We start from the raw sequence: 16,849 nt of genomic DNA on the forward strand, positions 1-16,849 counted from the left end.
ACAAGGAAGCTATTAAAACAAGAGTTCCAAGAGGTGAAGTTGAAATCATCCCTTCGTAAATTTTACGGACACCATCACGAGTTGGTTGACCGTTATGGAATATCTGTTTCACAGATGACGATATGTTCCAATTGTCGTAACTACATTCCCGTCCCTTTTTCACCGAATGAGAACTACCGAATTAGACTTATCACTGGGTTTTTACCTACATGAGCAACACGACGGATGCCCAATGTGGAGCAGAAACTAGTTTAATGTGGAATTTTTTTCTCGTCCGGGTTAATAGGAAGAGTTTAACGGACATCGTGAAAATAAAGAAAAAGAGTTCAAAGATAAAATTTCAACACTTTGAATCTTGAAATTTTTGTTTCAACTCCAAATTTTGATTTTTGAAATCTTGAAATTTTATGTTTTAAAACTTCAACATTTTGACACTGAAGTTGAGATTTCGAATTTAAGAAGAAATTCAAAATTTCTATCATTTTGATATTCACTAAAAGGGCAGAACATAGAGTGTTACCAATGTCCGTCATTCCGTCTTTCTGAAATCAAATAGTTGTCCGGACTACAAATGTATATATCTAGTTTGTTGGTTTGTTTTGTAACCGACGTACTGAATGCTTGTACGAAGCGCAGTGTATTGTCCTATCTATATGTATCATATATGAATTATTTATAAAACGCTCAGTTTGGTCGAAATAAATGCTTGTAGTGGATAGAAAGACTATCTTTGCTATCAAACTATACATTCTTCAAAGAATCTTGCTTATACATTCTGAAGCATGCATCATATAACACAAAGTGCACGAGTCTTGTGTGATTAATGAGGATCGGTTAATGAGTGTTTATGACTCAATTTTTTTGACGCAATACAGCCGTAAGTAATATCATATATATCTTTACATAAGTACTTGCTATTGGGCTCGTCATGTCAATATAAACTTTCAGTCTATATTATATATATATATCAGCAGTTGAAGTAGTTGTAATACAAAATTACAAGATTCCGAAATTCATTTGATGCACAGTATGCGGATCTTAAAACAGTATTTGCTTGTCAGTGGTGCTCGAACACAAATATTGGAAATCCGGAAGTATAAAATTGAAGACCAATTATCCCAAAATAGACTCCCCCAGACCAGCTAAGGAACACCCGTTCATACAGACAGGAAGATAACGTTAGATTACAGCAATGCCAATGAACATATTTTATAAGTATCAATAGCAATGAAGATCGTGCCAGTTCAAAAGCAAAAGCTAGTGGGCTTTCTTGTAGACAATGTTATTCATATCACCTAAACTTTCATTGAATTAACCAGGCCTATTGTGCTGCAGACAATGTTTACTTAAAACACAAAATGTCGGATGAATTAATTATCTTGTATTTTAACATATATACTCATTAATAATGAAAATGATTAATATACAAAGTATGATTGTTTACTCTTTTATTTGTAAAAAATGTAATGTTTGTATAAAATAAATGCCAAATACATGTATGTACCAAAATATTACGACAACAGCTTGCGGATAGCTATACTTCTTTCATGTTCAAATAGGATTTTAAGTTATTCGGAATTTCAAGTGAATTTATTGTATGTTCTATTTTCACACATTTCAACAACTGTCTTCTAACATTTATTCGACACAAGTTTTTCAGTGACTTAATGGTTTTCTGATAGTCAATGAGAGTTTTAATTCTATGGTCATCATGGCATTTCTTACTCTGTTCAAACCAAGAATCATCCCGAAGACTGTAACCAGCATTCAATAACAAAGAACAATTTTTCATATCCATGTTTATAACTATATTAGATAATGGCGTCCCTTTCGCCAAACTAGAATGATTGTTTAAAACACAACCACTTTTAATTATGATTTCTACTAATGGAGGATTGCGATACATGCATGCATAATGAAGAGGCGAACACTGCAGACGGTCCACTAAGTTGGTATCGGCGCCATGATGTATTAGCAAACGAACAAGATCAAGATTCTGACAAAGGCATGCTTGTATCAAAGGAGTCACGAGATCTTTGTCTGAATGATTTACATCAGAACCATTTTCAATGAGATACTTCGCTATGTTACACTGATTGCCCATGCATGCCCAGTGCAGGGAATTTCTTCCCATGCATGGATCAATGAAATTAACGGATGTTCCTGATTCTACCAGAAATCTAACAATTTCAAAATGTCCCTCGTAAGCGGCAGTACCGAGGATCGTAGCACCTTCCCACTTGACTGGGCTATGAATAACAGTATTTTTGTCTATTCCACTGGAAATAAGCTGTTTAACCGTTACAGTATTTCCTTGCAATACAGCATCAAACAGTAATGTTTTCGGGTCTTGGTACTGCATTCGAAGGACATCGTTGTAAGGTTCTGAAAGTAAAAATAAATAGTAAGAGAAAATTATTTTGACATGAAAGCATGACACAGATTGCATTGCAATGGTACATTCGTACAAAGTAATTTTTCAAATATAGACAAATCTTATTCATTACATACTGTGTGGGTATACGTAAATGGGATAGCAACCGTGTATATAATAAATAAAACTAGAAAAGTTGGTTGGTGTTACAATGCAAAACATGTACTAGTGATTACATATCAAAGTGTATCCATTCAATCAACGTTTGTGCTTTAAAGTATTTTCATTTTGTTGAACATTTAGTTAAAACACAAGTAGACTGACATCTCTGGTGGAGAGTTGTCTAATTGGCAATCATACAACATCTTCTTATTTCTATATTGACCAATCATCTCATTAAAAAAAACGTTTTTAATTGACAAAAATGCCAATATGCATGAGACCATAAATGGATCCGTTGTTGGAGTTATTACCCTGAAATGAGTCAAATGATGATTTTTGACGAAGTTTGAGCATTTGTGATTATCTTTAAAAGTATAATTAATAGGCAAAAACGGTAAATGTCAAATATGATCAACAAAATAGTTACAATAAATGAGACAAAAATGACCCAAATAACTTCAGAGACATTAGTTTACTATGCAATCTTGCAAAATTATTTACAGCTATTCTAAACAGCAGACTTATACAGTGGGCCGCAAGCAACGACATTCTTACCGATGCACAATTTGGTTTTCGTCAGGGACATATGACCGTTGATGCAATTTTTGTACTTCATAGATATAAGAAGATGTGGTATGAGTGCCAATGAGACAACTCTCCATCCAAGTCAAAATTTATAAAAGTAAACCATTATAGGTCACAGTACGGTCTTCAACACGGAGCCTTCAGTCTATAATAAGTAAAACATTAGCTATGAAGAATCGATTCTACTGTTGTTTCGTTGATTATAAGTGAGCCTTTGACAGTATAAATAGAACGATCCTCTGGATAAAGCTATCTCGCTTAGGGATTCGGGGGAAATTGAAACACTTTACGTTCAATGTATGAATCGGCAAAGGCTTGTGTAAGATTCAATGAATCGTATTCTGATTTCTTTGAAAATAAGGTTGGTCTCCCACAGGGAGAGGTTTTATCGCCGATATTATTCTCATTATACGTTAATGATTGCGAAATTTCTTTTCTCAAAAATGGATGTGTGCCATATGAACTAGCAAATCTCGGTCCTTATTGATGTATGCGGACGATATGGTGTTATTTGCGGAGTCACCGGAAGGTCTACAATCTACGTTTGATTATTTAGAATCGTACACAACAAATTTCGATATAACTGTAAATATTGATTAGACAAAAAAGTTATATTTCGTAACGGGGGTATTATTAGAGAAGACAAAAAATGGGTTTACAACGGCAAAAGCATAGAAATAGTGGACAAGTTTTGTTATCTAGGATTTATTTTAAACTTCAACGGAAAATTTACAAATGCACAAAAGAAACTTGCTGAACAAGGAAAAAAAATCGATGTTTGCACTGCTTTCTAATTGCAGAAACTGTCATCTGAACGTACATACTCTGTTGCCAATTTTTGATATTAACGTTGGTAGTGTTTTAACTTATGCTAGTGAAGTCTGGGGATTTTCCAAATTAGATGAAATCGAAAAAGTCCATTTATGTTTTTGTAAAAGATTACTCGAAGTGAAGCAAACAACCAATACTGCTATGGTGCATTTTGAGCTGGGACGTAAACTGCAGATTTTTAAATATTGACTCAAACTTTTGAACACAAATAGCTGTATTCTGAAAGGTGTCTACTAGGATCTTTGAGCTTCTTGTGCAAATACCATTCGCAGGTCGATGAATTGGGTAAAACTGATAAAGGATGAATTACACAACATGGGACTAGGTGAACTGTGGCTACGCCAGACTCAACTAACATTTGAAAACGCCTTTTCAGTAATAAAACAGTGTCTAATAGATGAAAAAACACAAGAACTATATTCTTTTCTGGAAAATAGTAGCAAGTGTGTTATTTACAGAAATATCATCACAAACCTAGATTTACAATATTACTTGACTAAATATATTCCTCCTTTATACCGGAAGGCTATTACAAAAATAAGACTTTCTTCACATTCATTTAATATTTAGACTGGTCGTTTTCTAAACATACCTGTAATGGATCGTTTATGCATAGTATGTAGTCAATGAATTGAGGACGAGTTCCACTTTATTTTTGTGCGTTCGGCATATAGAGACTTGCTTGCAAAGTTTATAAAACAATACTACTGGTATAGACCGAGCGTATTTAAACTGATACAGTTGTTAAGTCTACAAAATGTTAAGCAGTTGACTTTTTTTGGAAAATTTATTATCCTGGCTTTTAAAATTAGGGACAGTATCTTACAAAAATACCTAATGTATGTGCGGGCTTCTGATCCTAGCTTCACAGCAGACCAACCGCCGTACATGAACCTTCGTTGTTTTGACATTCAACTTTGTTACACGATATCATGCCTTCTAGCGTGCAAGTTTGAAAAAAAAGTTTCAAGTTTACACAGCCTAGGATTGACTGGCTATAGTAATAATGTGTTATTTGTGGTTAATCTCGGGGATTAATAACTGTAGGATGGAGAGAATGAAACACAATATTTTGTTTGTTATCTATATGTAAAACCTTTAACATATTCGTGAAGGTAAATGTCATTAAAGGGACATGGCTTGATTTTAATCTTTGTTTTTAAATGTTAACACAGTTATTACGATCAGCAGGATGAACCATAAACAATCAGCAGGATGAACCCTAAACAAAGTTAATGGTTGCACTGACAAAAAGGGGTTTCAGAATCAGACAAAATTTTAACTTAATTATTTATCAATTTTGAGTCAACTGATTTGGAAAAATTCTTCAGACCTCAAAAGTATCAACTAAGGGACCAAGTATTGGGTAGCTTTTCTACGTTGACACTGACAAAAGTACTCGAAATTGCCTTAATCATGTTTTATAAAGATAATTCAAAGGTCAATTTTTATTTTTTAAAACTCCCTTAAAGGTTTTCACTGTACAATAACAGCCTCGACGTTCTCATGGTAGCGTCTCGATTCGAGTTCAGGAGGTTGTGGGTTCGATATCCTGCTTGGCCAAACAAAATATATTAAAATTGTCTATTAAGTTTAAGAGCAAAGCATGACTTTTGAGTTCAGAGTAAGAATAATATGTCTAAGTGGAGTGTTCGGCTAGCACATAAAAATGTCCCAGTCTAGTACAAAGAAGAGTATTTCATTAAACATGTCCTGAATATGCACGTAATATCTGCCGCTGGACGTTAAACATCCACCAACCAATCAAAATATAACTATAACATAAAATCTCATGTAAATCAATGTACACAAAAGATGTGTGCATGTCTTTATTTTTCTTTTATGTACAATTGAGGGGTCGGTGTTTTTAAAGGTTATTATATAAATATAGTATGATATAAAAATAAGGAGATGTGGTATGATATTGCCAATAAGACAACTATCCACCAAAGTTCAAATAAAATGGATGTAATCAGTTATAGGCAACCGTACGGCCTTCAACAATGAGAAAAACCCATACTGTAGAGTCGGCTATAAAAGGCCCAGACATGAAAAGTATGAAACAATTCAAAGTGAGAAAACTAACCTCTGATGTCTATTCATAGGAACATTTCTAACGTAATACTGTTGAATTTAGGTGTGGCATCGTTTGTGCCAATCCTTATTCAAACAAATAAAAAAAAAAAAAAAATAAAATCTTATTTGAATATCAATTTTACCATCTTACCTTTATTAGATTTCCAGTTGCATTTTGTAATTATACCATGATTTAAGGTTATCCAAAACATATTTTTGAAATTTTAGAACACAGTGTATGTACTAATTCTTGTTCAACCTTTAGCATATCAATGTTACCACGTGTACAGAGATTTAAATAATTTCAATAAATATTTATATAAATATCCATAGCTGTGTGACGTACAATGTCAAAAAATATGTTCATGCATATGAACAAGTACAAATGAGTCAATTGAAAATTTAAAGTTCATGTCGATATTGGTTATGGAAGGATTAGTGGCCATTCTACGAGGGCCATTCACGACTTCTTTCTGATATGAATAGAGTATTATCATAACCCCCGAAAGCAATTTTTTATTTAGGTTATAGTTTTTTGTGAGAGGAATAAATAAATTAACCTGTCTGTCTGCTTGTTTTGACCAACTTTTTTGGCAATTGTCTTGTAGCTTCAAACTGAATGGTAATTTATCATCGGGAAAATTCCTCATAGGCAGGATTTTCTGGATGACTTTGCAGTTAAGCCTATTTGAATTTAAGAATTTTTACCTTCTCGATAAAACCAATCTCTTCCTCTTAGAAATTTTGGAATTTACAATGCATCCTTATTTTTAATTTTTAATAAACATTAAGTATGCATTTTCTTTAATTATCTATTGCATAAAGCTTTAAATGGTATATGGTCAGGAGAGCGTTTCAAGGAACAATTCAAGCAGACAGATCAGCAATTAAGTCAATTTATATAAATCTGCATTGTTTTGCTATATGTAATACTATTTCGAAAAAAAACCATGTACTGACAGTAAATCATCGACACCAATGAACGCTAAACAAGCATCACACGAGTTTTTTTACCAGGAGTCTGTATAGGTGACCATTTGGAAGGTCATATTTCTTATTTGATGGACTGTCACATCTTATATGTCTCATCTTCGTACGGAATAATTCTGTCTTATATTTTATCATAATTATTACCGTCTCCTCGGAGACGGTTTTATAAGTTGAACGATGGACAGTCTTCGGGCTGAATGCTTTCTTATTACCTGATTGGAAGATACTACTGTCTCTTCATAGTAAAAAATTTGTTGATTGGTTGGGGCAATTTTAAACCTAGTAAATGTCCTTCAGTCCCGCAGAGTGTCGGGTTTAAACTCTTTATTTTAGTTATTAAAGTTGCATCGTGATCAATCATGCATATCGGTACACAGGAACATTACTCCATAAATAGCCGAAACTCCTGCAATTTTGTAATGTATAAAAACGCAAACGTGGTTATCTAGTTGCTCAATCGTTGTTATGAATGTTTAGAGTCATTATAGTTGACACGTATATAAAAACCCAGAGACACACCGCACATGCTGTTTTTCCTCGGTTATACGGGTATAACCAACGATTTATATTGATTAATACGGGAATAATTTACAGGAGGGTTTGCGCTGGGCTAGACGATGTCTAGCTATTCTTACCGTGGCAAGATAGCAGAACGTGAAGAACATTAAACGAGTGGATAATGATAAGAAGAAAAAAACAACTCTCAGATTATAAAAGCAATTATTTGTGCATGTTAATATATTTTAATTTCTAAATATGATTTAAAGGAGAAGTGAAGTATACATAAATAATTAAGACAGGCAACCCAATTAATCGACACACAAAACTCTTACTTCCTTAGTTCAAACAGCGCATGCCTCTTACAAGTTATAAAGTCTTCTACAATGGACATATTATGTCAGTACAATATTTTTTAGCTTTTAACCCTCCCAAGTCTAGCTAGGTATAGAAAAAAATATGAATAAATGTTAAAACAATGAACAGATTCAGAAACAAACGTCTTATACTTGTTTTTGAGATTTATTGACTATTTATACTAAACATGCTATACGAAAAAGAGAAAGAAAATAGATATGCATAACGAAAATACTGTTTGCATTGGATTATTTGAAAATGTATGTTTTCTAGAAGAATTTAAAATCATGTACACACATACAAACACTATGATAATAAAACACAAAGACTTAAAGGAGATCTGAAGTATACATAAATAATTAAGACAGGCAACCCAATCAATCGACACACAAAACTCCTTACTTCCTAAGTTCAAACAGCGCATGCCTCTTACAAGACTTAAAGGAGATCTGAAGTATACATAAATAATTAAGACAGTCAACCCAATCAATCGACACACAAAACTCACACAAAAAAAGTGCCAATCTGCCTAAGAATCAGGCAGTGGTGAAAACATGCCAAACAAAAACCCACTCAAGTTGACATTAATTTATGTTCAAAATGTATAATGATGCACGAATATAACATTCGTTTAATTTTCCTGTTCTGGTAATTCAAGATATAATTTGGTTGAAATGCACTAGAAATTAACAATTAAGGGGAGCTAACTCTGTAATTTGCTATCATTCTAACCAAAATGTATCTAGTGATTTCTCCAATTACCAGACACGCAGAAACGAAAGGCCTACCATTTCTAACTCAGGATGAGGGTAACTTCAAAATAGGATGATTAGGTAGGTGGGTTTTTTTCGGCCATGTTTTGATTTTTTTTTAAATTGCCTGATTCTTACAAAGACTGGCACTTTAAAAATGGTAAGTAAGTAAAGGCCTTATTTTTCTCCCAATATCGATCAAGTCCATTATGCGACAAAGTGAAATATGACGAATTTAGTCGAACGCTTCGAAAGTTACGTTGGAAAGTATACCCGAAAAAGGCACCAAAAACAGACTTAATTTTATGGATTTCAAAGAAACTTAGACTTGAATGGTATAAAGCGCTGTATTCGACAAACTAACGTGCTTAGTCAAATATTTTATTTATTATAACATGTATTATAAGCATAATGTTGCAAGATTTTTTTTGTCGACATGAGCGCTAGCGCTGTTTCCTGATCTGAAAATTAATGGAATTCGCGGCCTGCTTTCTTTGTGTTTGCTGGGAAATTGAAATTGATGCTAAATGTTTAATCAAAGAATGATAACTAATCTATAGTTATTGTTTTTAAAATGTTTCATTGTTATCACAGCCATCTCAATCAAAATTTGAATTTTAAGCTCGATATACTAGTATTATTTTGACCTTGTCCAACTAACTCCTATAGATTTAAAACGTTGATCAGTTGATTTATCGGGACTATTGTGACCAGGGACCAGTACATTAACTTTATTAGGTCAATGCTTAAGCTAAGTTTTTCTTCATCTCAACACTACTCGTTTTAATAAGTTTTGAATGACAAAAGGCAGATACAAAATTGTTCAATATAAGTTTTAAGGATCATTTTGAAAAGATGTGAGAAATCTTTTGAAAAATAATTTTGTGTTCTTTAATGTTTAAATTTTACACTCTATATACTTTTCGAGACCTACTATGAATGCAACAGATACAGGCGAAAGTGACCATACTTTTCTAACATAAATAAATAAACAACTGATCTTGGAAAAAGTAAATGAATAACATATCTTTTTGAAAACAAATAATCGATAAACAGATACAAACGCAGATGATTGAGTAAGTAACCTCCCTTTTTCGGTGTTTTATACACAGGCATTTGTCTCTGAAAAAAAATGTCATATATACCTTGATGCCATATTAAGTATAAATGGGAAAAAAATCAAAGACAAGTGAATGTGATTCCCCACAAAAAAGAAATAGGAAAATCTCAAAATTAGTATTTGTAATTCACTATACAATGCTATTCTGCATGGAAAAACATTTTCAAATGTCATCAGCTATGAGACGGCTAGCTTTTTAGAAAAGCTATTACATTCGTATATGGACTTTGAACGGCTTTAAAATGAAAATAACACTTTATAAGCTGTTGTTTGTATAGGATTCAATGGGATGACATGTTGTTGATTTCGGTTTTTACCTGGTAGTTTTGGTGTGCGTTATCCAAAGGTTCAACCAGAAACCTGCAGAAACATGTTATTCAAAATACTAAAATTTATTATGTTATAACAATAACGAAACTCAAAGTTTATGTTTGAGATTTAATAATCGACAAATTGTAATACTTTTGCTATAAAACCTGATTTTGCGACGGAAAATGAAGCAAGTGAATCGGAAATACTATAACTTTTTCATTTTTCTTTTGTTGTTCTGTAATTTCCCCTTCGAGTTTGTTTAGCTCATGCATTGTTGCGTATTGTTTTGCATGAGGTTTATTTCTAATTTTCAACCATAAATGTTTATTAGACGCATTTGTTTAAGGATAGTTACACGAAATGATAACACTGTCAGGATATTGGACTGATTGGACACATCCGGGATCGCTGGATACCGTATTGTGACCGCTATATGGCTATATTTGGGTGATTTGTATTAGTGTGTTTCAGTGATATTTACCTAACATCTGATCTCCTTCTTTCGTATTATAATGGCCTGTACGGCTATACAAATATTACATCGAATCAAATCAAATCTTAAAATATAAAGTTTGAGACGCAATATATTTACCATAATAAAATCAAATATGATAAGTTATTGCTAAATATGTACTAGTATGTAAATACAAAAATAAAAACACTTTTACATGTTTAAAAAATACCCTTTTTAGTGAGTGATTATTTGAGAAAGGAACCTAATATATTTTACATAGGATGGTGTCGCTGGGCTTAATATTTGTGACGCACACTAATTATCACTCGAAGGTAAATTCGTCAAAATAATTAATTCCTTAATGAATGAGTGTTTTAGATGAAACACCGACTCTGCAATATTTGACAAATAATTTTAAGTAAATAGTATTAATGAATATACAAACAAATAAGATAACCAGCCTTTGTAAATATCACATACTCACACATTCTTTAACTAAATCTTAGGTCTTTAACCGAATTATGCTACCTTGACCCATTTCTAGGCCATGCAGTAGGTGAATCCGATACTATATTGTGGATATCGACCTCGGATATAATACATATGTGTAGCCGTACGTGGCACAGCTTGTGTTTTTCTTTGTTTTGCGTGCGTATTTTTGGTAGTTTTTTTTAGGTAGGAGGTAAAAACTAAAAAAAATCCATTGAAAATTAAAAGAAAATAAGGTTGTAATAGGGGGACGTTTGAATTTGAATTCATTTGTACATCATACTGATGTGCTGTTTTCTAGATAATTCTTTTTTAACTAGAATAATTTTATATTTAAAATTGTTTAAAACTGTGTGTATTTATAGTTTAGTAAATGCGATTTTAGTTTTGTGTGTATTCTTTTGTGCTGGCTAGCATGTTTTTATGACTTGACGCGGCAAAATAAATCAAAATCAGATTAAAAGAAAGACGGGGCATAACAAGAAGGAAAGGGAAAATGTTCACCTACCATACAGAGATGAATAGCGTGAAACCGTATATTAAAAAGATTGCTTCGCCGTAGCGAAATTTCCTCCGCTGTTGTGAAAAGGAAGAATTAAACTGTTTTTCACACTAGGGCATTGTAAGAGATTCAAAATATGATTAAAGTCATATGAAACGAGTTTCTTGTAATTTTAATGTTACGGAAAATATTGAACCAATGCATGCATATGTATACTTTTATTTTTCTCTCCCAAGTTACTTGAATATTTTAGTCCACATTTTAACAACACTATTTCTTAAATATTAAATTGAAGTAATGAATAAGCACAAAAATATTCTATTATCTAATTTATCTTTTTGTGTTTGGAATGTTGGGGGCTTAATTTCTAAATCCTACAATAAATTACACGACCCTTCATTTCTAAAACAGATAATTCAGCATACTATTGACAGAAACACATTTGGGATATAACACCCCTATTAGTGTTGAGGGATACAATTTTTTCCCAGTTTGTAGATCACAGTCCTCAAATTCAAGATTTTATGGGGCCTCGGTATACTAATAAAGAATATTATCCGTCCAGGCATAAAAATTTTGCAAAATACCAGTAAAGATTATCAGTGGATTAAACTGAATAAGAACTTTTTTAATCTAACAAATGATATATTTCTGTGTCTAGCCTATATAATTCCAAGTATGTCAAGTTATTTACATCAGTCTGATGATGATGTATTGATTGATTGATTGATTGTTGGTTGCTTAACGTCCAGTGGCAAATATTTCATGCATATTCAGGACGACTGATGATGTATTAGACAGTATTGAAAGGGATATAACATGCAAATATAAACAGTTAGGAGATATTATATTATGTGGTGATTTGAATGCTCGGTCAGGATCAGAGATAGATTTTATACAAAATGATGTTGATTGTGATACCATTCAAGATGTAAGACATAGTTATGATAGTAAGGTCGTTGTTAGAGGTAAACAGTTATTAGATTTATGTATATCTAAAAACATGAGAATTTTAAATGGAAGAGTATTGGGTGATTTGTATGGTAAATTTACATGCCATAAACCCACAGGATCTAGTGTTGTAGATTATGTTATTGTTTCAGAAGCACTTTTACCTAAAATTTTATCTTTCAAAATATCAGATTTCATCCCAAATTTTTCAGATATTGTCATTGTAAGTTGTCTTTAGGAATTTTAGCAACTTATTCTTCACATTTATCTGTTAATAAATTTAAAATGCATGCATTTCCAGGTGGTTATAAGTGGACAAAATCATCAACCAGTAAATTTCAAGATGCACTTTGCCACCCTGTTTGCAAAACTCTTTAAAATAATTTTATGAATCATGATTATGACAATGAAGATTCAGAGAGAGAGCAGTTTCTGGTTTTTTAAATATTATAAATGTTGCTGCTTTAAAGGCAAATATTTTTCGCAATAAATCATCTATAAAAAAAAACCTAATTGTAAATGGTTTGATTCTGATTTAGGTGTAAAGAGGAAAACTCTAGTATCAAAAGATGAATTATTGTCAAAATTTCCGTATGATCCTATCATCAGAGGTTCATATTATAAATGCTACAGAGAATATAATAAATTGTGTAAATATAAAATGTGCACATTTAAACAGTCCATCCTGAATAGTCTTGATAATTTAAGAGATTCTGATCCAAAACAATACTGGAAACTTATTAATTCTTTAAAGGAGTCTACAGATGATAGTAAAGAAAAGTTAGTAGAACCAGAAACCTGGTTTAATCATTTTTCAGATTTGAATAAATCTCCTTCAATCAGTGAGACAAGAATTAAAGAAATTAATTCTTAAATAGAAAATATGGAAAAAAATAAAACTTTCTGTGAATTAGATTATAGATTCTCTACTAAAGAAATATTTGAATCAATATCTAAACTCAAAAGTGGTAAAGCATCAGGTCTGGATGGTATACCTAATGAGATGCTAAAGGCAGGAAGTTTAGTTCTAAATCCTTTAATTCAGAAACTTTTTAACCATGTATTTTCATCTGGTATATATCCAATGCAGTGGTCATCAGTTTATTTATTTGCTGTTTTTAAGTCTGGTGATCCAAGTAAAACAGATAATTATCGTGGCATTGCCATTAATTCTTGTGTTGGTAAATTATTTAACTCTGTTTTGAATAATAGACTAGATCATTTTTTGGTAAAAGAATCATTGATTAATCCATGTCAAATTGGATTTTCAAAAAAATGTAGACCATCTGATCATGTTTTTGTTTCAAAAACCATTATTGATAAATATATTAGTAAAAAGGGGGGTAAACTATTTGCCTGTTTTGTAGATTTTAAACAGGCTTTTGATAAAGTGATTCATGAGGGTATCAGATATAAGCTATTAACAAACAATATTGCTGGAAAGTTTTATTCTATCATTAAAGATATGTATAATAAAAGTGACCTCTGTGTTAAAATTGATAATGAAATGACCCCATGTTTTAAATCATTTATAGGGGTTAGACAAGGTGATGTTTTAAGCCAAAATATTTTCAAAATATTTATTAATGATCTACCTGACAAGTTTTTATCATGTCCTGATCCAGTAAATATTAATAACCGTAGAGTAGATTGTCTTATGTATGCTGATGATGTAGTAATTATTTCAGAAACACAGGAAGGTTTGCAAAAGAGAATTAATATGTTACATGAATATTGTTTAGGATGGTGTTTTGATGTTAAGGGAGCTACCATTTGATTTTTTTTGGGGGGGGGGGGGGGGGGGGGGGGGGGGCTAGGATGAAATTTGAAAAAAATAGGCAGGACAGGAGTTTTGAGTAAAAAAAAAAGGCAGGATGAGATTATTTGCCAAAAAAAAGGCAGGATGACAATTTATGTAAAAAAAAGTCAGGATAAACTTAAAAAAAAAAAGGCAGGACCAAATAGAGTGAAAAATAAAAAGGCAGGACTGAATAGAGGGGGGAAAAAAAGGCAGGACAAAATTTTTCATCCTAGCCCCCCATAAAAATCAAATGGTAGCTCCCTAATATAAAAAAGACAAAAAGTATAATTTTTAACAAGCCAGGAAAATTTTTAAAACGCTGTTTACATTTTGGAGGTAAAGAGATTGAATGTGCAAAATTATATAGATATCTTGGAATCACATTTACATCTAGTGGTATATTCAAGCAGTGTAAAGATGTAACAAATCTTTAAAAGCATGTTTTAAGCTACAGAGATGCTTGTCATCATCTAACCCTAGTATTGCCACTTTTTTACATCTTTATGATCATACAATTAAACCCATACTATTATATGGCAGTGAAATATGGGGAATGTTTCATACTGATTCAGCTGCTTGTAAAAAAGATAATGATTATATATTAGAAAAAGTTTTTGGTCAGGATTCTTCTGAAAAAGCTCATAACAAATTTATGAAATATATTCTTGGTGTAAACAGAAAGTCCAGTAACATAGCTGTGATGTCAGAGCTTGGTAGATTTCCTATTTATTTTACTATAATTTTATCAGTGTTAAAATATTGTCATAGACTAGAAGGTTTGAAAGAAGGATTATTATTTGATGCATTCATATGTTGTAAACAATTACATATTTCTAATGTAAATACATGGTACTCTAGTATAGATTATATTCAGAGAGAGAGATTGAATTACCAAATTTTGACCAATCAATTGGTTCTTTATGTCAGTATGTTAAAAATAAACTATGTGGAAGTTATTTAACATTTTGGAATAGACTGAAGTATCAAACAATTAACTCTGAAAAAAGGAAGCTTGATACTTATTTTTCTATAAAAAATTGTTTTAAAAAAGAAAAATATTTAGAACTACAGGATTTTAAAAAAAGACAGTCAATTTGTAAATTAAGAATAAGCGCTCACTCTTTAAAAATTGAGACAGACAGATATTCAAAAAAATATATAGAAAGATCTGAGCGTCTTTGATCGTTAAAATACTTGTTGTTTGTTGTTTGCAGAGCGTGTTCTGGTAAGAAGGTTTCAAATCTTTATGGAACAATCCTTTTGATTTGTTTTGGTTGGTTGGTTTTGGGGGGGGGGTTAAGGGGACAGACAGGATAATTTTGGAAATGCATATGCTATCCTGGTTAAAAAATTATAATAAATAATCTTGCCCAAGTCCGGAGGAACATTAATAATCTGCCCGCCCCTCAAATTGCAGAAGTAATTGTGTACAAAATCAACATCACTTTTCGCGAGCAAAATCCACACGAAACATGATAAATAAACCAGCATTGCAGGTAATGGAATATTCCGTCCCCGAAAATCTAACCCCTTTCCTGCACCAACTCCCTCCTGCCAGAAAATCAATTAGTTGTCCAATATAGGTCGCACTGGCATCTGAAGTTGTACTAAATTTAAACAAAGATTTTTATTTTGGAAAACAAAAGCTGTTAAAATCTATTGGAATGTAAATAAATCAGTTTACATGAACGTTTCCAAGAACGAACTGAAGTCACGAAGAGAGAGAAAAAAAAATCAGATATAGACAATTTAAAATGCAAAATAACTAAACCTTTCAATGGCATGTGCAACAACGATATGTTAGCACCCGGAGGCTAGCGGTCTGATGCTAATTAACACGCCATATTTTCATATTTTGAAGATATACACATTTTTATAGCTTACTATGCGTTATGGCTTTTGCTCATTGTTGAATGCCGTACGGTGAGCTATATATATATATATATATATATATATATATAGTTATTAACATCTATGCTATTTGATCTCTGGTGGAGAGTTGGTTGTCTCGTTGGCAATCATACCACATCTTCTTGTTTCTATATATATAAATAAGTAGACTTGCGCTACAATTCCCTTTCTTTAATTTCTTTCTTACTAATTTATATGTTTACTGTAATCTGCCTTGCTACTAAATGCCTCAGTACACTGATTGTCAGTATGATTTTTTATAACTTCTTTCATTTATTTCAGTGAGAATAAAATTAAATAACTTACCCATTTAAGAGTTTATTTACTGATGTGTTGATTTACTATCAGTTCAGTGTCCTATAAAACATCGAACAGACTGACATGACTTTATTATCGACCAACATTTCCTGACTGTATATATGTAACAAAATTTATCACGAGGAAATACACTGATATTGTAGTGAGAGGCCTTGCGGAGGCAAACTAATGCAGACTATAAATAACATTTTTTGGTTTTAAATTGTTACGACGTATTTGCGCACACCAAGTTTTGACCCAACTTATTTTATCTTATAGAAATATATGGGTTTTTCCTCTCTCATTTCATGAAATTATAATAGGAAGATTTTGGATTTTATTTATCCTTTATATGTGTATATATGTATAATTTATTTTCAGAAGCGA

General features: G+C 32.0%; 1 protein-coding gene across 5 annotated transcripts; it reads right to left on the reverse strand.

The window, feature by feature from the left end:
• Window positions 1–1,431: 1,431 nt before the first annotated feature.
• LOC127735004 (ankyrin repeat and SOCS box protein 13-like) lies at window positions 1,432–16,639 on the reverse strand. Of its 5 annotated transcripts, none has more exons than XM_052245072.1 (2): window positions 16,472–16,639; window positions 1,432–2,385 (listed from the first exon to the last, which is right to left on the reverse strand). In XM_052245072.1, the coding sequence occupies exons 1-2, from the start codon at window positions 16,473–16,475 to the stop codon at window positions 1,535–1,537; spliced, it is 855 nt and encodes a 284-aa protein (XP_052101032.1). In that variant the 5' UTR covers window positions 16,476–16,639; the 3' UTR covers window positions 1,432–1,534. The 5 variants fall into 5 exon arrangements, with proteins under 5 accessions (XP_052101032.1, XP_052101034.1, XP_052101033.1 ...); XM_052245074.1 differs by lacking the exon at window positions 16,472–16,639 and adding an exon at window positions 10,996–11,046; XM_052245073.1 differs by lacking the exon at window positions 16,472–16,639 and adding an exon at window positions 10,992–11,040.
• Between the last annotated feature and the right edge of the window lie 210 nt (window positions 16,640–16,849).

This window comes from Mytilus californianus, unplaced genomic scaffold (genome assembly GCF_021869535.1).
Source record: "Mytilus californianus isolate M0D057914Y unplaced genomic scaffold, xbMytCali1.0.p SCAF_3, whole genome shotgun sequence".
Taxonomy (NCBI): Eukaryota; Metazoa; Mollusca; class Bivalvia; order Mytilida; family Mytilidae; genus Mytilus; species Mytilus californianus.

What these genes read in the sequence shown, in the direction of transcription:
- LOC127735004 (XM_052245070.1), bottom strand. Translation starts at nt 6,240, where the DNA reads ATGTTTTGGATAACCTTAAATCATGGTATAATTACAAAATGCAACTGG. An exon ending in CAACTGGAAATCTAATAAAG is followed by an intron (nt 2,386 to 6,179) that starts GTAAGATGGTAA and finishes TTTTACTTTCAG; the next exon opens with AACCTTACAACGATGTCCTT.